Genomic DNA, 22979 nt, shown 5'->3' with positions numbered 1-22979 from the left:
ATCCCAAGCAATCTTCACTCAAGGACTGCAACCACTGCAGATATACTGTTGGCTTGTATGGTCATGTCTGTCATTTACAGCTAAAAGCATTTCAATCACTTAACTAATTACAGGTTGCGGGCAAGTCGTTGCTTTTCCAAATAAAATGTGGTGCAACTGGTATAAATCCTTTCCTCTCAATCACTTACTCTGATGACAACAACAAGAACTTTGCTCACATTTTAGTTTCGGGGCAGTTCAGAACAGAAGGGAGTGCGGGAGGGTGGGAAGATTTCCAAGTGTCACACAGGACGGAGCGGTTGATGCAACACTAGGAAATAACAGCTGACGTGTCCTTAGAGCAGTGCTAGGCAACTTGTTTACCTTGATATATTAGCTTCAAAATGATTTTTGATAAGTCACTGACTTGCAGTTGGGGAGAATGGAGCCTCTTTCATTTTCACCCTGCACCTGAACCTCTGTCCTTGCGCAATGCAAATTTAGTGAGTGTGTAGAAATACTGTGCAGAGTGTGTGTGATAGTCAGGGACTCAAACTGCCAGAATCAGGCCCATGTCTGGACAATTTCCTGAAATTGTCTTGAGCAGCTGTATGTGATCAGATATTAAACGGAACTTCTGCTAGCTCTCGAGTCAAATTTCTGGAAAATGTCCCATGTGAGAAAACGGCAAGACGACTACACGCATTATTTACCACTAATCAATAGGCGACTGTCTTGCCTCCTGCATGCTTAAGACGGGCTCTACCCTTTGTCCTAGTGTTCCGGACTTTTTTCGTGCCACTGTAAATCCTCCAAGAAATGTTCTGAAAGATTAGCTTTTTTGGGAGTTCATGACTGAAGAAAGCTCAAGTGTGACAGAAAAGAAAAAACAGGATGCGTGGTGTGTTTCAGGAAAAGCTCAGGGGACAAAGAGTGACTAGTAGTTGGCCAAAAATGACCACTGATAAGGTGAACAAGGGAAGTGCTGAAAGGGTTCCTCCACTAATGTCAACAACGTGTTCATTTTCGATCACTTCCAATGTTTTTTTAGACATAAAACATGCGGAATAATGTCCCTGCTTGTAATCCCAAAAACACTGAACAGCCACTCGTTCCTTGCAGTCAGCTTGTTTCCATCCATCATTCATTTCTCTTTATGCTACTACACGTTGTATAATCACCCTTTAGCCGCAGGAAGTCAGATTATCTAAACTTGGTCCTACCAGCCTCACAATGAGCCCCGGTTGACATCTGTTTCCCGCAGATGACCTGCCCACAAAAGCAAATATATTGAGGAAGAAATCCAGAGTGAGAGCAGTCAAAGCAATTTTGCTTCAAACAACCGATGTTTTCAAATATTTTTCCTGCAAACAAGTACTGGGCGGTTAGGCAGGTGTTCCTCTCGCCAAAAGAGCAATTTGCCCAGATTTGGTGTCAGACAGGTGTTGACGTCAACAAATGTTGGAATGTCTGAGCGTGTCAACGCCTAAAACACAAGCTGACAAATAAGACATCCATTTTCATTTATCGTCAGTAATCAGTTGGAGCCATCAGTCATGTCATTTAATTTGAGCTACAGCGCCACAGAATCGGCATAGCGGAGTAATGGGATGTTTATCCAGCAGCTAATCACAATGATGACTGACATTGAGCCTGTGTGTTTTTCTTTGACTGTGCGTTCTCATGTTCAGCAGCCTCCATCTGTCTGCAAATCCCGAGGAAATGCATTGTCTTTTTATAGAGCCTTACCCCCATGATGTATGCATCAGGGCTCAAACAACGAAGTCCTCAGGGCAGGGAATATATAGATCTATGACAGACGCTGCTCTCTGTCTACATGGAACCGCGTGAATGGAAGACGGGGAGCTTCTGAACAACTGTTTTTCTTTTTCTTCATCTATTTATTTAATAGGGAAGATGCAGTTTAACACAGTTCCAAGACAGAGCATGAAGCTGATGTGCTGCACATTTCTAGTTCAGAGATTATAGTTCATCAAGGTTAATTGCTAACTTGCAACTCCAGCCCATAGTTGGGCTTCTGTATGTAAAATACATGATAGAAAGCTAAAATAAATGCATGACAATGCAAATAGGGATGGGACGATACCACTTTTTTGCGTCCAATATCGGTGTGATGACAGTCATTTTAGAACCCTTATGAAATATGAAGCCGTTAACAACACATTTGTTCCGAGTCTTTTCAGAGACATAATTCTACAACTGTGTAAGAAATAAACAGCCCAAACATGAGTCAGCTAAAATGCTTTTTCTGATTTTTACTTACATTTTTTTTACAGTCCGTGCATAGGTAAGCATGCACTACATAGGAATCTTGGATTGCATCAGATTTAAAATTTTCATCTGTCCGATCAGACCGATACTGATTCCCATCCCTAAATGCAACACAATGACATACATCACATATAACAAAGCAACTACACATACACCATACAAAAAGTATAACAAATTTCATACCTAAAAAATTATTTGATTTCATTTGGCAGTGAATTTCTTTTATGGAAAAATAAAACAGTTTGTCCAAACCTAGAGCAACAATGCAGTATTTTAATTCACTGTGCACCTTGTTACTAAATTATTGACTAATCTTAGGATAAATTTGGAGAGGAATGCTGGGGCACGATTACTGACACACTTAAACACTCTATGTGACAATGACGACAACAGATAGAGAGGCTCGGCGTCTGATTTGGGATGTATGACTTCAATCTCCGGCTCAAATAAATGGAAATTTTAATTTAAAGGAGACATTTAACGCTTTAACGTGAGACAATCTGAGAAAGATGTACACATTTGGACGCAAATTAGATCACACACTTTCCGAGAGTGGCTAACATTGGTTAATGTGAGGTGTGTCTGATACCAACGCCAACGACGTCGTTCATCAAATACTTATCTTCTCTGTGTACAATCAACCCGGCGACGTGTTAACATGCTGTGGTGGTGAAGCATGGCAGCAACTATAGCTCATTAGTGTCTGTGCATGTGGCTGAATCAGTCGAGAGTTTAAAAGCCAATCTATTCCGGCTCTGCCTGTAGACAACCAAGTGTCAAACCACACGTTGTCAACTGTCCCACCTTACACCTAACTTGATCGTAACATTTAGGAAGTAGGGCTGTAGTGATTAATCAATGACTATCTCTGATCTATCTATCTCTGCTGGGAGCTGAGCAGCATAATTTTATACAGAGTGAGACATCTTGCTTTCTACCCATCTATTCATGGCAATTATTTTATTTTATTTTATTTTATTTTAATTAAGGAAAAGGTTTCCTTGATTTACAGAAAATATATACTTTTAAAAATTTCTTATATCAGCACTTTGCCAGACCTTGGTTTTAAATTTTTAATAAAAAATGTAAGCCTTTTTAATCGCTCTCTTTTGTAGAGGTAGCATAAACAGCAGCAATGTTTATTAAAAGAAATATTTTGGAATGAACAATTTCTATTGCCATTATTTAGCACAAGTAAATTGAAAAGCTGGAAGCTAAAGACAGGCATTGAGTAATTGTGTGATTTACTGTCCGATTCCTCGACTAATCGTTTCAATAATCGATGACTAGTCGACTGTCAAAGTAGCTGCAGCCCGCAGTCATTGCTTATCTCTGAGTGTGACTGCATTTTTTCAAGTCACAGCCCTACACTGAACCTTTAACTTAACTAGTATTTCCAGTGGTAGTGCAGTTACCATCCTTTAATCATTTAGTGTGCACAAACATAGAGATTTCTAAAATGGAAGGCAGCAGGATCCTGTCTTCTATGACAGCCATCAAAAATGTCTTTGCATGCGTAGCAGTAGCAGCAGCAGCAGCAGCAGCAGCAGCCCCAGCTGCTGCACGAGTCCACAAACATAAAGCCAGTGCAGCATCCCAGCTGCATGCAGCTTTTCCTGAGCAGGCACAATGCAGCAAAGCTGAGGGAACTTTCTTCACGCACAGACATGTACAGTCACAGAGAGCACCCTCAGCATCTGGTCCGAGCTGTCCCCCGACACCCCCCCCCCCCCCCCCCCCCCCCCCCCCACCACCACCCCATTAAACTCATCACCTCAGCAAGTGGAACGGTGGTGCAGCAGTTTTTAAGCAAATACAGTGAGGTCCAGTCTGTGTAGCAGGCTCTTCGACTTAGCTTTGCTCAGTGTTTGCTGAGGGTTGGCCCCCAACAGCATTTTCCTTTAGCTGACTGCTGCAACCGGATTCTGCAAAAACCTCAATTACTCCCTTTAACTCGGCAAATCAGCAAAACTGCTAGTACCCACCACACACACGCAGTCACAAATAGATTCAGTCATTCCGCGAAAACAAGTGTGTGTCAGTGATAAGCTTCACCTGCATTGTTGTTCCTCAAAAATAACACAGTTGCGTCATGGTAAATGTGTCTCTTTGTCTCACGCGGCACGCAGCAATTTAGGGTTTTCGGATAAGGACCCTTCCAAAGGAAACAGCACTTGATTCAAGGGTAAATGCTGATACCATCACAGATTTTCCTGTTACTCAGCCGACCCTCTTTGACATAATAATAACAGAAACTCCTGTACACAGAGTGTTGCGCAGCACCAGCACAAACAGCAGCCTTCAAAATAAAATCAGCTCAATGAAGCCTAAAGAACTTTATGACCACAGTGAAGGTGAGATTTATAGCAGAACAATTTCCAGAGATTTCTCTTTACAATCCCAAATTTCCCCCAACGACGATGAGGAGTTGACAATGAATGGTAAGAACGTCGCCGGCACAAACATATGAATCAACAGTGGGACTTTTGTCAAATGTGCAAGCCTATTTACACTGTGGCTAACAGGCGTCTGTGCCTTCAGAGGAACAACTTCAGCCTTGTTGTAGCTGCCAATGTGTGTGTGTGTGTTACAGGAAATTGCCCTGTTTGAGTACATGATTGCACGCACACCAGGGGCTTATTGACAAAGTTACATTACGTAAATACATTTTTATGCCACATATTTACTCATTGTGCGTACCCTTATTAGGCCAAACTACTGCAGTAATTAAGGTCAAGCATTTTTTTTTTCCCCTTTGTCAAAAAGCATCGACATTCGCCACATTACCAGAATGTGTTTGGTAAGTGTTTCAAAACAGAACAGCTTTCAAAGAAGAGATTTTCTTTTTTTTGTGACTTGTGTACTGGCACCATCAGGTTACAGTGCCCTGACATGTGACCAAAGGTGAAAGCAGCCTCAGTGAAAGGTCACCAGAGAAAAGAACATCATACGTTTTACACGCGCTCTCTTTGAACGCTGCAGATTTAGTTCTTGTCAGAGCTACAATGATAAATCTGCTGCTTGACAAACAAAAATGCCGGTTATGTGTTTCTGACAAAACTGAATTTCTCATTATCTGCCTAGAGCTTTAATAAAACTTCTAGTCTGTCCTTATGTATATCATGGTATCTATTAAAATGTTTTTTAACTGCTGACCGAAACCTACCTCAGCATAAAAGGTCAAGGAGGTAGTTGCCTGTTCTGTCGACTGCTTCAGTCATAAGTCATATCAGGGATTTTCAATATCCAATAATATACTTTAAAGCCGATATTGGTCAATGTCGTGAGGGAAAATATTGTGCATCACTAGTTTTTCAAAAGGATATCCTTCAAATCTTTACGTCAACAAAAAAAGTCTTTAAAAATCTCAAAATATAATCAATATAGTGGTGGGAATATCTGGCAATGCGATACATGGTCTAACGATACCAATAATATCACGATACAACGATTCTGTGATAATCAACATATTAGAAGACAATCATATAGTGAGTGATACGTGACTCTGTCTCACTGAGGAAAACAAAACGTCCGTGAAAAGATAAAAGTGCAGGATTACGTATAGATTATTGTATTGCCAAAGGAAGGGCGACGATATGTCACTCAATCGATTTCGACCCCGATCAATTAATAGGAGAATTTAATTAAAACTGAGTTATGCCAAGAATGAACCACCGCTTCATAGAATAACTGCGAGAGATATGCTGATGACAAATAAGTCTGGCTGCTCTTCCAGTGTGGAGCAGAGCAGGCCCGGTGCCAAGGGAGAGCATAAGGGGGCTTAACCCCCTCAGCTGTATTTTCTGCCCCCTCTGTTCAAGCTTCACGCATCAATAGAAAACTACTGACAAGTACAAAATTAGTGGACGAGATATGTGTGACTAATACTTCTCATTTAAAATCTACAGCCATGGTTCTCAAACTGTGGGCTGTGTAGCACCAGTGGTACACAAGCTTCTTCTTGTGGTAACTGTAGGAAAAACAGATATATTGTTCTCCTGTATAAACCAGGGTATGTGATTTGGAGCTGAGGAATTTTGTGTAGAAGGAAACAAATAAAGTTAACAAATTATAGTTAATTAAATAATAATAATGACACATTGACTCTCGCTCCACCTTCATCTAATTTCACGATACCAGTTTGTGAAGTAAGTGTGAGGATGAGGAGGTTGATGACTTAAATGATGATTTAAAATTATCTTATTGGGAATAAATCTGCCTGCTGTGAAAAGTTTGTAGATGACATATTTACGCCACTGTATTTTAACATTGGTGATCATGGTGTTACTTCAAGAGGTCGGTAAATTCTCACGTGGTACTTGGTATAAAACGTTTGAGAACAACTGGTAAATATTTTTACTGAAGCTTGAGTGAAGTTACTATACAGTATCTGTATTTAATTTGAATCTTTCAGCCCCAGTGCTATGTTTAAGATAACCTGTACATTAGTCTAGTCTCATTTCTGCAGCTTTTCTACAAGTAAATCTATTCATTTCATTTGAAAGACAAGTTGTCCAAAGGCAATCTTCAAAAAGCCCTATCTATCACTTCATGCTGGTACCAGACACAGATTATAGTGAGATGTGGGACACCTTCAAGATTCAGGTAAAGCTTTGGAATAATCTAGTTGATTTCTTGTTTTATTATTTAATCTTATTGTCCTCTCCAACCATATGTGTCTGTGTAGCACATGTTGACAGCTGAGTCCAGAGCTGAAGGCATGATTGTGCTGCAGCAGTTAGCATAGCGTCCATATATCAGTGTGTGCAACATGATGATGCGGTCACCCGGTTAGACCTTCACAAGATGCAGTACACCAGACAAAATGTGAGGCAGGATGATGCCACTGATCCCACATCCACGCTGCGTGGACTGTACACACAAAAGCTAAATTGCATAGTATTTTGTGCGTGTGTGTGTGTGTGTGTGTGTGTCATTTTTGACCGGCGAGTCCCACCGTGAGCTCTGGAGGATTAGCAGCCTAATATTACATAAACACAGCCAAAATCACACAGGCAGCAGCAGCCTCGCTACCTCCATCCTCCTCCGCAGCCCCAGAAATAACACGCGAAAAGGCCACTCACACACACACACACACACACACACACGTTCACACACACGCACTCACCGTCCGCGAGCTAACGTGGAGTCAGGATTTCCGGATACGTCGGAATGGTCTCCGCCGCCGCTTCGTCTGTTTTGCTCCGTGTCGTCGCTGTTGTGGGGGAAAAAACGGGAGCCCGGACTGAAAGAGCGAATGTTGTTGTGCGCTCGCATGTACTGCAGTGTTCACTGCCTACTGCTGCTGCTGCTGACTGTCGGTCCCTGTCTTCTTCTCCGGCGAGGTATTAGGCAACGGTGCGCTACCGCCGCCGTGTGGTGTGGAGGCAGTGCGGCTCGGTCAGGTCAGGACGCGGCTTTTTTTTTTCTTTCTTTTTTGAAAAATTATCGAAGCCCAAAATCATAATTCTCAGTATCTCATAATCATATAATGGGATGGTAAGTCATTATTATGAGCTACTAAGTCAAATCACATAATTATGAGATACTGAATCATAGATATAAGATATTAAGTCATAATCATGGGGTACTAAGTCGTAATGATGAGATACTAAGTCATTATTGTGAGATACTAAGTCATAATTATGAGCTACTAAGTCAAATCACATAATTATGAGATACTGAATCATAGATATAAGATATTAAGTTATAATCATGAGAAACTAAGTCATCATGGGGTACTAAGTCGTAATGATGAGATACTAAGTCATAATTATGAGATACTAAGTCAAATCACATAATTATGAGATACTAAATCATAGATCTAAGATATTATGTTATAATCATTAGATACTAAGTCAAAATCATGAGGTACTAAGTCATAATTATGAGATACTAAGCCATTATTGTGAGATGCCATACTACATCATAATCATGAGCTATTAAGTCATAATCATCATACTAAGTCATTATTATGAGATACTAAGTCATAATTATGAGTTACTAAGTCAAATCACATAAAAATGAGATTCCAAATCATAGATCTAAGATATTGTTATAATCATTAGATACTAAGTCAAAATCATGAGGTACTAAGTCATAATTATGAGATACTAAGTCATTATTGTGAGATGCCATACTACATCATAATCATGAGCTATTAAGTCATAATCATCATACTAAGTCATTATTATGAGATACTAAGTCAAAATTATGAGATACTAAATCATTATTATGAGATAATGTAAGTTCAGGTATTTAGTGAAGCACAATTCTGCACCCAAATGAATACATATTTCACAGGACACCAACGACATATACAAGTCTGCAGCTTTAAGAGGAGACACTTAGGAGACAAAATATTAATATTTTAATTAAATCATGTTAAGTTTATTACAACAACGGGTCATCAGAAATGCTGTTGCTATTTCTTCAGGTTTTGGTGTAATTTCTCTGAACCAAATATCAAAGAGTAAAATCACAATGAACATGGGGATTACAGGCTTATATAATATATCTATAAAATATTAATTTAGTCTTTTTTCTTATTGGTTTTACATGTTTTGGTGTGATACATTGTATGTAAGATGAAACAGAGGATTAATCATTATTGCAACATATGCAGTTTTGTTGATAATAGTGTAATTGAAAACAGCCATTTATTGTATGGTCTACATACATTTAATGTGTTTTGAAGAACATTTGTGTCATTGCTTTATAACGGCAAAAATGATAATGATACAATAAAAAAGTCTAATAACCATAAATACAGAACAGATCTCAAAAATGTTTATTTAAAGGTACAGTGTGTCAAAATTTTGCAGCATTTATTAGTAAAGTCGCATGTTGTGTGTTATGTTATGTTTTTACTAGCACACATACTACATACTTTTTAAAGTTGTCCTGGCACATTTGGATTTTTTAAATTAATTTTTTTTAAAAGTACATTATTTCTTGCTTTCCTGCGTTATTTATTAATCCGATTGTCCTTTCCTGCATTATATATATATTGGTTGAATATTGCTTCTGCACGTGTTTCCCCCACATCTAAATTTTGCACATTGGACCTTTAAACCTAAAAAGAGCATTAGAGAATTATTAGCCACTTTGTTTTGTCTCGTGACTTTTTTAATTCCCAAAAACAACCAGTTCTCTCTTCAGTATCATCCGCCTGAATGAGTCCTGCATCATCATGACGACTATCAGTTGTTCCCAGGGGAAAGTATCTGTGGGCATCTGCTGCTGCCGTTGTCTTCTTCCATTGCACAGGTGTGACGGGAGCCAAACTCCCCTCATAAACTTGCAGAATGCTTTTCGGACATGGCCACATGGTGGTGCTACAACAGTAGTCATTGACTATGTGTGAAGCTTTTCACTAGTGGAGTTTCTGTGTGTGAGAGGTGAAAGGTGACACAAAACCCTGTTATAACTTTTTGAATAAACCAAAAATGTAATTAAAACACAACACAGGTGGAATAAAATCGAGCTAGTTGAAGTCTAGAGTAAAAAGATAAGTTTTAAGTCTTAAAAAAAAAAACATGCAATTTTGAATTGTGATATTGGAAAAAAATAAAATAAAATCCAGAAAAAAGGGAAACAAAAAGTGCATTTCCTCAGTTTCTTTGTGCACCGCTAAATGAAGAAGAGTTACCTGTATAATTTCATGACCTTTTTCTTCACCAGATGCTTAATGTGTGTCTTACTTGACAGGTTTGCTTTTTCAATCATTAGAAGAAATCATGAGGAAAAGTTGATTTTCTTTAATTTGCAATAATTAAATAAATAATATCAATACAAAATGCATTTATGTAGTACGAAGGTATGTGTTAACAATTTTTTTTCAAGTGATGAGCTGATATATGACATTAAAATTTTACAATTACCTGTACAATCCACTGAAAGTAGAAAAAAAATAAAGATTACATATGAAAATATATTTCAAATAACAAGACTTATTCACCATTATTCAAAAGAGTTCAAGATCTAATGGATAAAGAAGGAAAACCCGCTAATATTTGACATTTAAAGGTGTAATGAATCTTTCTAAATAAGCTTTTAGGACAACAGTCATTTCATACATGCAGTGAAAAAACCTTGAAACCTTTTCCGAATTTTGGTCAACTTGTAACCGTAAATGAGAGGATTCATGAGGGGAGGTATGACAAGAAATTCTATAGCGATAAAGTTTTTAAATGTTTGAGAAAACCCTTTTGAGCCGTATCGTATGGTCATGATATCAAAAAGTAGAGTAAAGAGAAAGGTTGTTAAGGAGACCAAATGTGGCACACATGTCTGCATGAACTTTGCCCTGTTTTCCATTGAGTGTACACACGTTTTGATGAGGTACATGTAGGACCAAACAATGAAAACACCATGAAATACATAAATGAGTATTGTGATGTATGCAACAATGTTGTTCACAAGAGTTTCAGCCCGGAAACAAGCGAGCGAGACAATAATCCAGTTCACGCAAAAGAGTCTGGAGATATAAGGGCTGCACAACTTCAGCCGTGCTGTCAGAGAAATGTTTGTGCCTATAACACAGAACGGTGTTAACCAAGAGAAACACACTAACTTTAAAACCCTTTGCCTGGACATGACACAGTGGTACTCTAGAGGTCGACATATAGCCACATATCTGTCATATGCCATGACGGCAAGAATAGAGAGATCACCACAGGCGTAAGTGTACATCACATGAGCTTGAACGAGGCATCCAGAGTAAGAGATGACATGAACAGGAGAGAGCAGATCCCACAGAAATTTGGGATAGAAACCTGCTGTCCCGTAAAGTCCGTTGATGCAAAAAGTGCAGAGCAGAATATACATTGGTTCGTGGAGGCTTTTGTCCAAGATGACAGTCACAACAAGAGCAATATTTACCAGCAGAATTGCACAATAACACAATAAAGTGAGAAAGAAGAGAAGAAATCTGTGATTAATTGTCTCATTTAAACCTGAGAGATAAAACATTGTTATTACAGAGACATTATCCATCATGGATTGTAAAAATTGAATGTTGTCTGTCCCCTCACAACACAAGAGAAATATTGACCAGCAAAATTGCAAAATGACACAGTAAAGCGAGAAAGAAAAGAATAAATGTGTGGCTCAGCGTCTCATTCAAACCTGAAAGAATGGATACTGTCACAACTGAGACATTGTCCATCATTATTAGCAACTGTGTCCCTCACCTGTGAAGATTACATAGTGTATGTCCTTTACAATGTCTGACTTCTGATCTTACTGTGCCTTAATGACAATAGCAAAATGGTGGGAGGAACCTTAAACAAGCCAATCAGCATTTAGAAAAAAGTTTATGGTCTGGAGCAGAACCATAATCTTTAATATACTGTAAATGTCAACAAGCCAGTCAACTATTGTCTATTGTTTACTATAAATTTGCCTAGTTTTTCACACCTGTGGGATACTTAGATTTGCCAATTCATCTGTGGGCAAAAGCCAAACCTTTAATATAAGTTTCAGTTTAGTAAAACGTTGTCTCTCTCTCTCTCTTTAAAAAACATAATTGCAGCATTTTTAATGTCAAGACACAGGAATAATAAAAGTGCTGTGTTTAACCCTCTGATTCTCTACATAGCTGCAAGTTTTCTGACCGGCTCTGTTACTCCCTGTTTTACAAAATCCCTCATGAAAACTACAGCGACAGAAGAGACTTGACTCACAAACAGAACAATATTCAATTTTGACTTAAGTGTCTTTATATGCGATTGACACAACAGCATGTTCACAGTCAATAAGATCAGAGTTAATAAAAGGTTGTTGGTTCTTTTTCATAATATTCGCTTTGATCACTCACTATGGAAAGCAAGCCCCGCTGCGACCTCAGAAGCACTTATCTCATTGCGCCAATCCTGATTGGCTGGTGAACGTGTCCATCAGCTCCGCCGCACATAGTGCCACCAACTACAAATAGTAATATCTTGTCAGTTGTAACTTTGGTTAGCCTAACTGCTCATAGACGGACCTTAAACTAGCTTCCGTCGCCCAGCGCGAGCTGACATTAGCTAACATTAGCTAACATTTTCTACTTCTCTGGTCACACCAGACCTAACTTGGTGTTTTTCCTCACCCCACCTCAGTTTGGTAATTATTTATTTGCGACTCGGCTTCCTATGCCCAGGTGTTGTCAAGCGTTAGCACACCAGCTAACTTAGCTCTCCAAACTCGCCGTACACCAACTGCAAGGAATGAAAGCCGGGCATGGTTGGTCCAGGAAAAGCCTGGTCAGAAGCCGTTTCAGCAGAGGCGGACAGAGTACACAGCTTCATTACTTCAGTAAAAGTACAGATACCCCTTGCTAAATTTTACTCAAGTGCAAGTAAAAGTACTACAGTCAGATGTCTACTTAAGTAAAAGTACTGAAGTACTTGTTTTTAAAAGTACTTGAGTATCAAGAGTACAAGAGTACATTTTCTAAATATTGCATTACTACTGCCACAGTGCTTACATTTATGTACAGAAATGACCTACATGGAGTTATGAAAAATGTTAATGTTTATATTATCTGACCATAGAGTTCACTTTGACGGAAAGTTGAAGGTGATTGCTGATAGGCTGTCCCAATCAGTGGCGCCTGCACAATCCAATCACGTTTGAGAGGGAAACAACAAATTGAGGGTCTCCGAGATTTTTCTTTTTTCCTTTTTTCTAGAAGAAGTAACGGGTACTCATGTTTATAGATGGAAATGTAGTGGAGTAAAGAGTACAATATTTGCCTCTCAAATGTACTTAAGTAAAGTCATGATACTCCCCAACAATGATACTCGAGTAAAGTACATATCCCTCATAATTGTACTTAAGTACTGTACTCAAGTAAATGTACTCTGCGTTTCAGACCACCGCCACTGCCGGTACCCAGGCCAGGAAAAGGAAGACGGCAGCCTGACAGTCCCTCTTTCAACAGCTGGCTGTTCCCTGTACGCCAGCGCCACTTGTTTGAATTCCAAATGTGCTGCCTGGGGCCCTCCAGACCTCTGGCCTCCAGCCGTCACGGACCATGCTATGACATACCCAGAGGAAAAGGGACATTGCCAGCAGAGGGTTTAACTGTTGCCCCTTTCTCATGTCCAAAAGCACACACACATGTTTTTCAGAAATATAATGTTCTGCAGTCGCAGCCAGGCCAAAGGCCGAGGGCGCAGGTTATAAAAAAGCCAAAACAAAAAATAAACATCTATTGTCATTCTTACAGAACCTGATTGAAAAAAAGAGGGTCATTTTCAGCCTTTGTGTCCAAGGTGGTTGGCTCTTTTTCTCCTATAAACCTGACTGCTTTCGCTTCCTCCACTGGGGAACAGCGAGCACTTGCTGTATGTCCTGTGCGATCAGTTGTTCGTTTTCTGAGCTGGTCCCAATCCTGGAAAACCTGTCACGAAACAGCGCCTCTCCCACTGGATAGTGGAGGCGGTTGTGGTGACATACACTGGTCAGTGATTGCAGGCTCCTGCGGGTCTGTGTGCGCACTCGACTCATGGCCTGGCCGCATCCTGGGCCTTGTTCAGTGTCTGTTGGGGACATTTGTGCTGTGGCGAGTTGGTCCTCGCCTCTCACATTTGTCCATTTTTATAGACTGGACGTCTCAGCCCTGTGTGTGGCACGTGTGGTTCTGGAGTCCTAGATAGAACAGAGTTATTCTCTCTTTCTGGTTGGTGGACCCTAGATAAGCTTGTCTAGCAATCCGGGAGCTACCACATCCCATAGTGAGACATTGAAACGAATATTATGAAAAAGAACTTTGAGTAATATGAGTGAGACGTGTCACTAGACAACCCTTCTTGCTTGGACAGGTGAGAAGAGGCTGCTTATCTTGAATGAGGTTGTGCCACACACACTATTTGTAGTAGGTGGCCCTACGTGCGGTCCAGCGGATGGACTTGCTTCTGAGGTCGCAGCAGGACTTGCTTCCCATAATGAGACGTCTCGTTCATATTACTCAAAGAACCGGGGTTATGTAAAGAACCTCAAGTTTTGTCAGTGGTGCAGAAAAGCCAATTTCACATTCACTTTTTTTTATTGTCAGAACAACACATTAATTCTGAAGCAACATCTTATCACTGGTACAATTTATGCAAAACAGCTCCCAGTTCATGTATGTATAATTTTTTTATAATCATCACACCCCCAGAGATGATCTCCTGAAACCTGTGAAGGCCTTAGGTCGACAATCACTCTATTAAAGCACACCAAAAATATTATTCAATACTCAATGTTAACATGCAGCGTACTTCAGAAAAACAAACAGCAGTTTAGATATTTACAAGAAACAATTTCAGAAGCAGAATTTAGATTTTGCGTCACCTACAGAACTAAAAGTTTACTCTTTTTCTACGAGTAACATGTCCCAGAATTATGTTTCGAATTTTGGTCAATTTGAAACCATAGATGAGAGGATTCATGAGCGGAGGAATGACAAGAAACTCTATTGCAAGAACATTTTGGAGAGTTTGAGGTAATTTTGTTGAGGCAAATCGCATATTCATAACATCAAAGAGAATTGTCAAAAGAAAAGTTGTTAAGGAGACCAAATGTGGCACACACGTCTGCATGAACTTTGCCCTGTTTTCTGCAGAATGCACACAGGTTTTGATGAGGTACATGTAGGACCAAACAATGAAAACACCATGAAATACATAAATGAGTATTGTGATGTATGCAACTATACTGCTAACAACAACTTCGGCTGGGAAACAAGCAAGGGAGACAATAATCCAGTTCACACAAAAGAGTCTGGGAATATAAGGGCTGCACAACTTCAGCCGTGCTGTCAGAGAAATGTTTGTGCCTATAATACAGAACGGTGTTAACCAAGAGAAACACACTAACTTTAAAACCCTTTGCCTGGACATGACACAGTGGTACTCTAGAGGTCGACATATGGCCACATATCTGTCATATGCCATGACGGCAAGAATAGAGAGATCACCACAGGCAAAAGAGTACATCACTTGAGCTTGAACGAGGCATCCAGAGTAAGAGATGACATGAACAGGAGAGAGCAGATCCCACAGAAATTTGGGATAGAAACCTGCTGTCCCGTAAAGTCCGTTGATGCAAAAAGTGCAGAGCAGAATATACATTGGTTCAAAGGACATACACTATGTAATCTTCACATGTGAGGGACACAGTTGCTAATAATGATGGACAATGTCTCAGTTGTGACAGTATCCATTCTTTCAGGTTTGAATGAGACGCTGAGCCACACATTTATTCTTTTCTTTCTCGCTTTACTGTCATTTTGCGATTTTGCTGGTCAATATTTCTCTTGTGTTGTGAGGGGACAGACAACATTCAATTTTTCAATCTATGATGGATAATGTCTCTGTAATAACAATATTTTATCTCTCAGGTTTAAATGAGACAATTAATCACAGATTTCTTCTCTTCTTTCTCACTTTATTGTGTTATTGTGCAATTCTGGTGGTAAATATTGCTCTTGTTGTGACTGTCGTCTTGGACAAAAGCCTCCACGATCCTTTACAATGTCTGACTTCTGATCTTACTGTTCCTAAATGACAATAGCAAAATGGTGGGAGGAACCTTAAACAAGCCAATCAGCATTTAGAAAAAAGTTCATGGTCTGGAGCAGAACCCAAACCTTTAATATACTGTAAATGTCAACAAGCCAGTCAACTATTGTAAAAGTTTGCCTAGTTTTTCACACCTGTGGGATACTTAGATTTGCCAATTCATCTGTGGGCAAAAGCCAAACCTTTAATATAAGTTTCAGTTTAGTAAAACGTTGTCTCTCTCTCTCTTTAAAAGACATTATTGCAGCATTTTTAATGTCAAGACACAGGAATAATAAAAGTGCTGCGTTTAACCCTCTGATTCTCTACATAGCTGCAGGTTTTCTGACCTGCTCTGGTCCTCCCTGTTTTACAAAATCCCTCATGAAAACTACAGCGACAGAAGAGACTTGACTCACAAACAGAACAATATTCAATTTTGACTTTAGTGTCTTTATATGCGATTGACACAACAGCATGTTCACAGTCAATAAGATCACAGTTAATAAAAGGTTGTTAGTTTTCTCAGTGGTGCAGAAAAAGTCAATTTTAGATTCAGTCTTTTTTATTATTATTGTCCACACAACACACTCATTCTGAAGCAACATCTTATCACTGGTACAATTTATGCCATGTACAGCATGTATTTTTTTATTTTTTGTTCACAACCATCTGCTGACTCCCAGAGATGATCGCCTGAAACCTGTGAAGGCCTCAGGTCGACAATCACTCTATTAAAGCACGCCAAAAATATTATTGACTCAATGTTAACATGCAACTTACTTCAGAAAAACAACCAACAGTTTAGATATTTACAAGAAACAATTTCAGAAGCAGAATTTAGATTTTGCTTCACCTACAGAACTAAAAGTTTACTCTTTCTCTACAAGTAACATGTCCCAGAATTATGTTTCGAATTTTGGTCAATTTGAAACCATAGATGAGAGGATTCATGAGCGGAGGAATGACAAGAAACTCTATTGCGAGAAGATTTTGGAGGGTTTGAGGTAATTTTGTTGAGGCAATTCGCATATTCATAACATCAAAGAGAATTGTCAAAAGAAAAGTTGTTAAGGAGACCAAATGTGGCACACACGTCTGCATGAACTTTGCCCTGTTTTCTGCAGAATGCACACAGGTTTTGATGAGGTACATGTAGGACCAAACAATGAAAACACCATGAAATACATAAATGAGTATTGTGATGTATGCAACTATGTTGTTAACAACAACTTCAGCTGGGAAACAAGCGAGGGTGACAATAATCCAGTTCACACAAAAGAGTCTGGGAATAAAAGTGCTGCACAACTTCAGCCGTGCTGTCAGAGAAACGTTTGTGCCCATAATACAGAACGGTGTTAACCAAGAGAAACACGCTAACTTTAAAACCCTTTGCCTGGACATGACACAGTGGTACTCTAGAGGTCGACATATGGCCACATATCTGTCATATGCCATGACGGCAAGAATAGAGAGATCACCACAGGCAAAAGAGTACATCACTTGAGCTTGAACGAGGCATCCAGAGTAAGAGATGACATGAACAGGAGAGAGCAGATCCCACAGAAATTTGGGATAGAAACCTGCTGTCCCGTAAAGTCCGTTGATGCAAAAAGTGCAGAGCAGAATATACATTGGTTCGTGGAGGCTTTTGTCCAAGACGACAGTCACAATAAGAGCAATATTTACCAGCAGAATTGCACAATAACACAATAAAGTGAGAAAGAAGAGAAGAAATCTGTGATTAATTGTCTCATTTAAACCTGAGAGATAAAATATTGTTATTACAGAGACATTATCCATCACTGTTAGCAATTGTGTCTTTCACCTTTGTTGATCTCTGTTTTTTATCATCCTAAACGGCAAGAGCACAACGGGAGGTGGGATTTTTACCAGCCAATCAAAGTTTAGAGAACAAGTTTTACATGTTGTGTTGCCAGGTAATCTCTGGTCTTAAAGCTGCAGGTGCTTAACTTTTGATGATGATTCTTTATTATTATTGATGTGAAAACAGGCTCCGTCAAGCAAAAATATCACTGATTGAGGGAGCGCTTGTGTGTAGGAACAACAGCATCCACTTTTGAAAATTTTCACGGGCCTTCGTTTGCAGCCATCTCGCGTCACGAGCACAATGTTGCTGCGTTGCCTCCGTATGTCTTCTGTCTTTTCAGCACGGGACTGTCACAAGTCGCGATGTGTGAGGAACACAGTGAGTGTCTGTGGAGCTGATTGTGTGAACTCATCTCACAATGTAAAATCTTTAAATGGAAAAGACTTTTGGTTATTTTTGTATAAGTTATGTACGAAGGTTATAAGCAGAGGTGGGTAGTAACGCAACAGCTGTTAGCCGCAGATTTCGGCTCCAAGTGGACTTAAAACACACCAGCAGCTCGTTTTTTACTGTGTCCGACACCGAGGCTCTGGTCTCTGGTCTCTGGTCTCCTGTCTTTTGGGTTTCTGTTGTACACTCCGGACGCCGGGTTTCAGCTCTCAGCTTTCAGCTGAGCGGCCAACCAATACTTTTACCGTGCCAATCTATCTGACTTGGATAATCCTAATTTATTGTACTTTTAGTTAAAGGGTGATGTATTTAATTTCCCAAATAATTTGTATTATTGTTTTAGTTCAAGGGTTATTTATTTTATTATAAAGACCGTATATAATGTTTTATTTAAAATATTATTATTTAACATATCTTTATTTGAACATTGCTGTTTTATATTATGTTGTGTCTATTTTGTACCATTTGTGTTGCTCTGAATATTTCAAAGATAAATCCGGAGAAACTCAGTACTTGTACTCATGAGTATTTGAGTAGTCTTTTCACTGCATACTTTTTTTTCTCTTATTTGAGTAATTATTTTCATGAGTACTTTTACTTCTACTACTCTGCCAGCCTCTGGTTATAAGCAAAATAGCTTATAACTAGCTCCGCATGATGTTGTGAAACCACACAAGACGACGGTTTCTGGGTGGAGTGGCTCAGTGGTTAAGACTGGTAGCCTGCGTGCGAAAGACATGCGTTTACAAATTTCACAAATTCAATCCGATTTTGAACATTTTTGAGTACTTTTTGCTCAGGTGTGTTTATATAGTTGGTGAAAATGAAAAATGAGACACATTCTTATAGCCTCTGTATTATACTGTATGTTTAAACATAGTAATGGTAAAAAGCCTAAATGCTCTGTGTTCTAAGGGTTGATTTATTTGTTCTTTCGTTCTTTTAAATATTTGTCCATGTATGTACAATTGCTCCGTACAAGATATCAACAACAATGAAAGATGAAATCAAAGGCAAAGTTTCCTTGACTGCTTTGAAAAGTCACTGTACATTTCAATTTCTATTAAGGAAAGAGGAAAGAATGGGGATGAGATTGAAGGGCAACTGCAGACTTCAGACTGTGCGAGGGAAGCATTTGCACCTCTTAGTGGACAGCCTGCCTGAACTTACTGGAACAAGAAGAAGAAGAAGAAGAATTGGAAATTGGAAGATGTGTTTTAAAAATACACACTTTATTCTATAAAGACATGAATCAAAACATACCAAACGTGCTGGATCTGCAATGGTACTGTTATTTAGTCTGAAGCATCACATACAAAGGTTAACTGTTTTTCAGACTAATAAGACCCAGAATTCTGATTCGAATTTTGGTCAATTTGAAACCATAAATGAGAGGATTTATGAGTGGAGGAATGACAAGAAATTCAATGGCAACAAAGTTTTTGAGGGTTTGAGGTAAATGTTTTCCAAACCGCGTACTCATCAAATCAAAAAGTACAGTAAAAAGAAAAGTTGTTAAGGAGACCAAATGTGGCACACAGGTCTGCATGAACTTTGCCCTGTTTTCCATCGAGTGCACACACGTTTTGATGAGGTACATGTAGGACCAAACGATAAAAACACCATGAAATACATAAATGAGTATTGTGATGTATGCAACTATGTTGTTAACAAGAGTTTCAGCTGGAAAACAAGCGAGGGAGACAATAATCCAGTTCACACAAAAGAGTCTGGAGATGAAAGGGCTGCACAACTTCAGCCGTGCTGTCAGAGAAATGTTTGTGCCTATAACACAGAACGGTGTTAACCAAGAGAAACACACTAACTTTAAAACCCTTTGCCTGGACATGACACAGTGGTACTCTAGAGGTCGACATATAGCCACATATCTGTCATATGCCATGACGGCAAGAATAGAGAGATCAATGCTCACAGAAGAGTAAATCACTTGAGTTTGAACGAGGCATCCAGAGTAAGAGATGACATGAACAGGAGAGAGCAGATCCCACAGAAATTTGGGATAGAAACCTGCTGTCCCGTAAAGTCCGTTGATGCAGAAAGTGCAGAGCAGAATATACATTGGTTCGTGGAGGCTTTTGTCCAAGACGACAGTCACAATAAGAGCAATATTTACCAGCAGAATTGCACAATAACACAATAAAATGAGAAAGAAGAGAAGAAATCTGTGGCTCTTCACTTCATTCAGACCTGAGAGATAAAATATTGTTATTTCAGAGACATTTTCCATCGTGGATTGAAAAATTGACCTTTTTTTTCTGACCTTGTGTTGTCTACGTCTATGTTGTCTGTCCCCTCACAACACAAGAGAAATATTGACCAGCAAAATTGCAAAATGACACAGTAAAGCGAGAAAGAAAAGAATAAATGTGTGGCTCAGCGTCTTATTCAAATCTGAAAGAATGAATACTGTCACAACTGAGACATTGTCCATCATTATTAGCAACTGTGTCCCTCACCTGTGAAGATTACATAGTGTATGTCCCTTACAATGTCTGACTTCTGATCTTACGGTTCCTAAATGACAATAGCAAAATGGTGGGTGGAACCTTAAACAAGCCAATCAGCATTTAGAAAAAAGTTTGTGGTCTGGAGCAGAACCCAAACCTTTAATATACTGTGAGGTTTTTTTTTTCTTTGTAATAAACTGTCGTCCCGTGTGGTTTCACAACGGTGTGTTTGGCGCTGATTTTTTCGCGTCACTGCGCAACAATCCCTCAGCCCAGCTGACGCGAAAGTAGCGTCTGTACGTTGACTTTGTATGGAAAGTTATTGCGCAATACATTTGCGTCCGGCATGAACACAGCATAAGAACTATGTGTTGCATTGTTTGCATAACTTTTTAACACGGTTACCGAGATTTAAACAATGATGAACCACTGCAACTTTTTGCAGTAGTTTTTTGTTGTTGTTTTACATACTTTAGCTGTAATTGGCCTCCGAGCTGTAGACAGCCATTTACAGTACTATGCAAAAGTCTCAAAGCACCACCAGCTTTGTTTCTGTTTTTATACGTATATACAAATATATTTATATAGTTGTTTTTATGTCTGTTTTTGTGTGTGCATTTGCAGTGGAATGATAGCAAATGAATTAACTCAAGCATGTCTTGAATCAACCTGCCTTTAGACATTTTCCCCACTGCAGATATTTCTCGACACGAAAAAGGACAAACACAGGTTTTACCAATAACATTAAATAGACATAGTTCGGCATACTTGAAGCACTTACTTATTTCTAGCTCGTTTGCACCCAAGTGTTGAAACACACTTATTGTAAGTCACTTTGGATAAAAGCAACTGCTAAATCAGTGTTTCCCAACCCTGGTCCTCAGGGAACACTGCCCTGCTCCAACACACCTGATTCTAATGGTCAGCTCGTTATCAAGCTCTGCAAAAGCCTGATGACGAGCTGTTCATCTGATTCAGGTGTGTTGGAGCAGGGCAACATCTAAAACATGTACAGCAGTGTTTCCTGAGGACCAGGGTTGGGAAACACTGTGCTAAATGACATGTGATGTAATGTAACATAAACACAGAGGTGGAAAGAGTATTGAACGATTCTACTCAAGTAAAAATTACTGGTCTAAAAATATACTGAAAGTAAAAAAAAAAAAAAAAGTAGTAAGTAGAGTAAAAGTTACTTTCTTGTGTCGTGCAAAACAGAAAAATGGGACACAAATCTAACATGAATTATTTTTAATCACTTCACTTTCCTCTTTACAAATTAAAGTGCTGACAGAATATAACATGAAAACACATAATGTATCAGTCAAAATGGGACAAAGGTCACATATGCTTTAACTTTTTCCTTAATTAGCGCCATTTATTTATTTATTAGGGTTCGAGCAACAAGGTTGCCCTCGAGCACAAACAAGTTAGTCACCGCTTGCGGTACTAGTTTATTTATTGAAATTAAGACTTTTTACTCAGTGACGAATGTGAGTTAAAATGTAGCAAAGTACAGTACTTCCAAAAAAAACACACTTCAGTAAAGTAAGTAAAATTACAAATAAAGAAAATGAATGAATCAATTACAGTCACGCGAGTAAATGTAATTCATTAGCTCTGCGTCAACATAAAAGTAAGAGTCAGGGTCGTGCTTTTGTTCAAGTGGAAAGGTATAGGTCACTCACACTTGGCATTTCAACCTGTACGAGCTGTTTTTGTCGGAAAATGCATGCATGTTTCCCATTTTTTTCCTGAATGTTTTCCAAGGCATACAGCAGAAAACCAGAGTTTGCTAAATAAAACAACTTAAAGAAAAATAGCACAAGTAAACAAAGGATCAGGTATTTAGAGTCTGATGGCGAATTAGTTCTCAAATTTAGACAGTTACACTACATTGCTTTTTCCCCAGGTATGGTTTTTCCTTCTTCTTTGTTTATGAAACACACACTGGTCGAAATCACTGGATCGGATTATCAGACAGATATCGAACAGATAGAAATGTCAAATCCAAAAAGAAAGTCAGCAAAAGCATATTAGCTGAGTCATGTTTGAGCTGTTTATTTCTTCCTTTTGGGAGAACAACATTTGTTACACAGTTTGAAATCAAAGGCAAAGTTTCCTTGACTGCTTTGAAAAGTCACTGTACATTTCAATTTCTATTAAGGAAAGAGGAAAGAATGGGGATGAGATTGAAGGGCAATTAAAGACTTCAGACTGTACGAGGGAAGTATTTGCACCTCTTAGTTCACAGCCTGTCTGAACTTACTGGAACAAGAAGAAGAAGAACAAGTAGAAGAATTGGAAAACCAAAGAAAAATAATTATGTGATTTAAAAATACACACTTTATTCTACAAAAACATAAATCAAAACATACCAAACGTGCTGGATCTGCAATGGTACTGTTATTTAGTCTGAAGCATCACATACAA

General features: G+C 39.0%; 5 protein-coding genes across 5 annotated transcripts in view; all 5 read right to left on the bottom strand.

Annotated features, from left to right (window-relative positions):
• The window catches only part of adarb1b (adenosine deaminase RNA specific B1b), a 123534-nt gene extending 115939 nt beyond the window's left edge, over nucleotides 1–7595 (bottom strand). The window contains exon 1 of the mRNA XM_058615917.1: nucleotides 7400–7595. The gene's annotated coding sequence lies outside the window, so the exon portion shown is untranslated. The remainder of the gene's footprint in view (nucleotides 1–7399) is intronic.
• A 1259-nt stretch (nucleotides 7596–8854) lies between these two features.
• Nucleotides 8855–11727, bottom strand: LOC131455037 (olfactory receptor 5AR1-like). Its single transcript, XM_058622593.1, has one exon. The coding sequence runs from the start codon at nucleotides 11269–11271 to the stop codon at nucleotides 10339–10341; it is 933 nt and encodes a 310-aa protein (XP_058478576.1). The 5' UTR covers nucleotides 11272–11727; the 3' UTR covers nucleotides 8855–10338.
• A 2606-nt stretch (nucleotides 11728–14333) lies between these two features.
• Nucleotides 14334–15386, bottom strand: LOC131474847 (olfactory receptor 11H4-like). Its single transcript, XM_058652544.1, has one exon. The coding sequence runs from the start codon at nucleotides 15384–15386 to the stop codon at nucleotides 14601–14603; it is 786 nt and encodes a 261-aa protein (XP_058508527.1). The 3' UTR covers nucleotides 14334–14600.
• A 1278-nt stretch (nucleotides 15387–16664) lies between these two features.
• LOC131474836 (olfactory receptor 2K2-like) lies at nucleotides 16665–18090 on the bottom strand. Its single transcript, XM_058652531.1, has one exon. The coding sequence runs from the start codon at nucleotides 17601–17603 to the stop codon at nucleotides 16665–16667; it is 939 nt and encodes a 312-aa protein (XP_058508514.1). The 5' UTR covers nucleotides 17604–18090.
• A 1043-nt stretch (nucleotides 18091–19133) lies between these two features.
• LOC131455192 (olfactory receptor 5AR1-like) lies at nucleotides 19134–20612 on the bottom strand. The gene has a single exon (XM_058622673.1). It carries the CDS (start codon nucleotides 20327–20329, stop codon nucleotides 19403–19405), a length of 927 nt encoding a protein of 308 aa, XP_058478656.1. The 5' UTR covers nucleotides 20330–20612; the 3' UTR covers nucleotides 19134–19402.
• Nucleotides 20613–22979: the final 2367 nt, after the last annotated feature.

This window comes from Solea solea, chromosome 2 (assembly GCF_958295425.1).
Source record: "Solea solea chromosome 2, fSolSol10.1, whole genome shotgun sequence".
Taxonomy (NCBI): domain Eukaryota; kingdom Metazoa; phylum Chordata; class Actinopteri; order Pleuronectiformes; family Soleidae; genus Solea; species Solea solea.
Note: the sequence above shows the minus strand (reverse complement) of the source record. Positions and strands in the feature narration are given on the sequence as shown.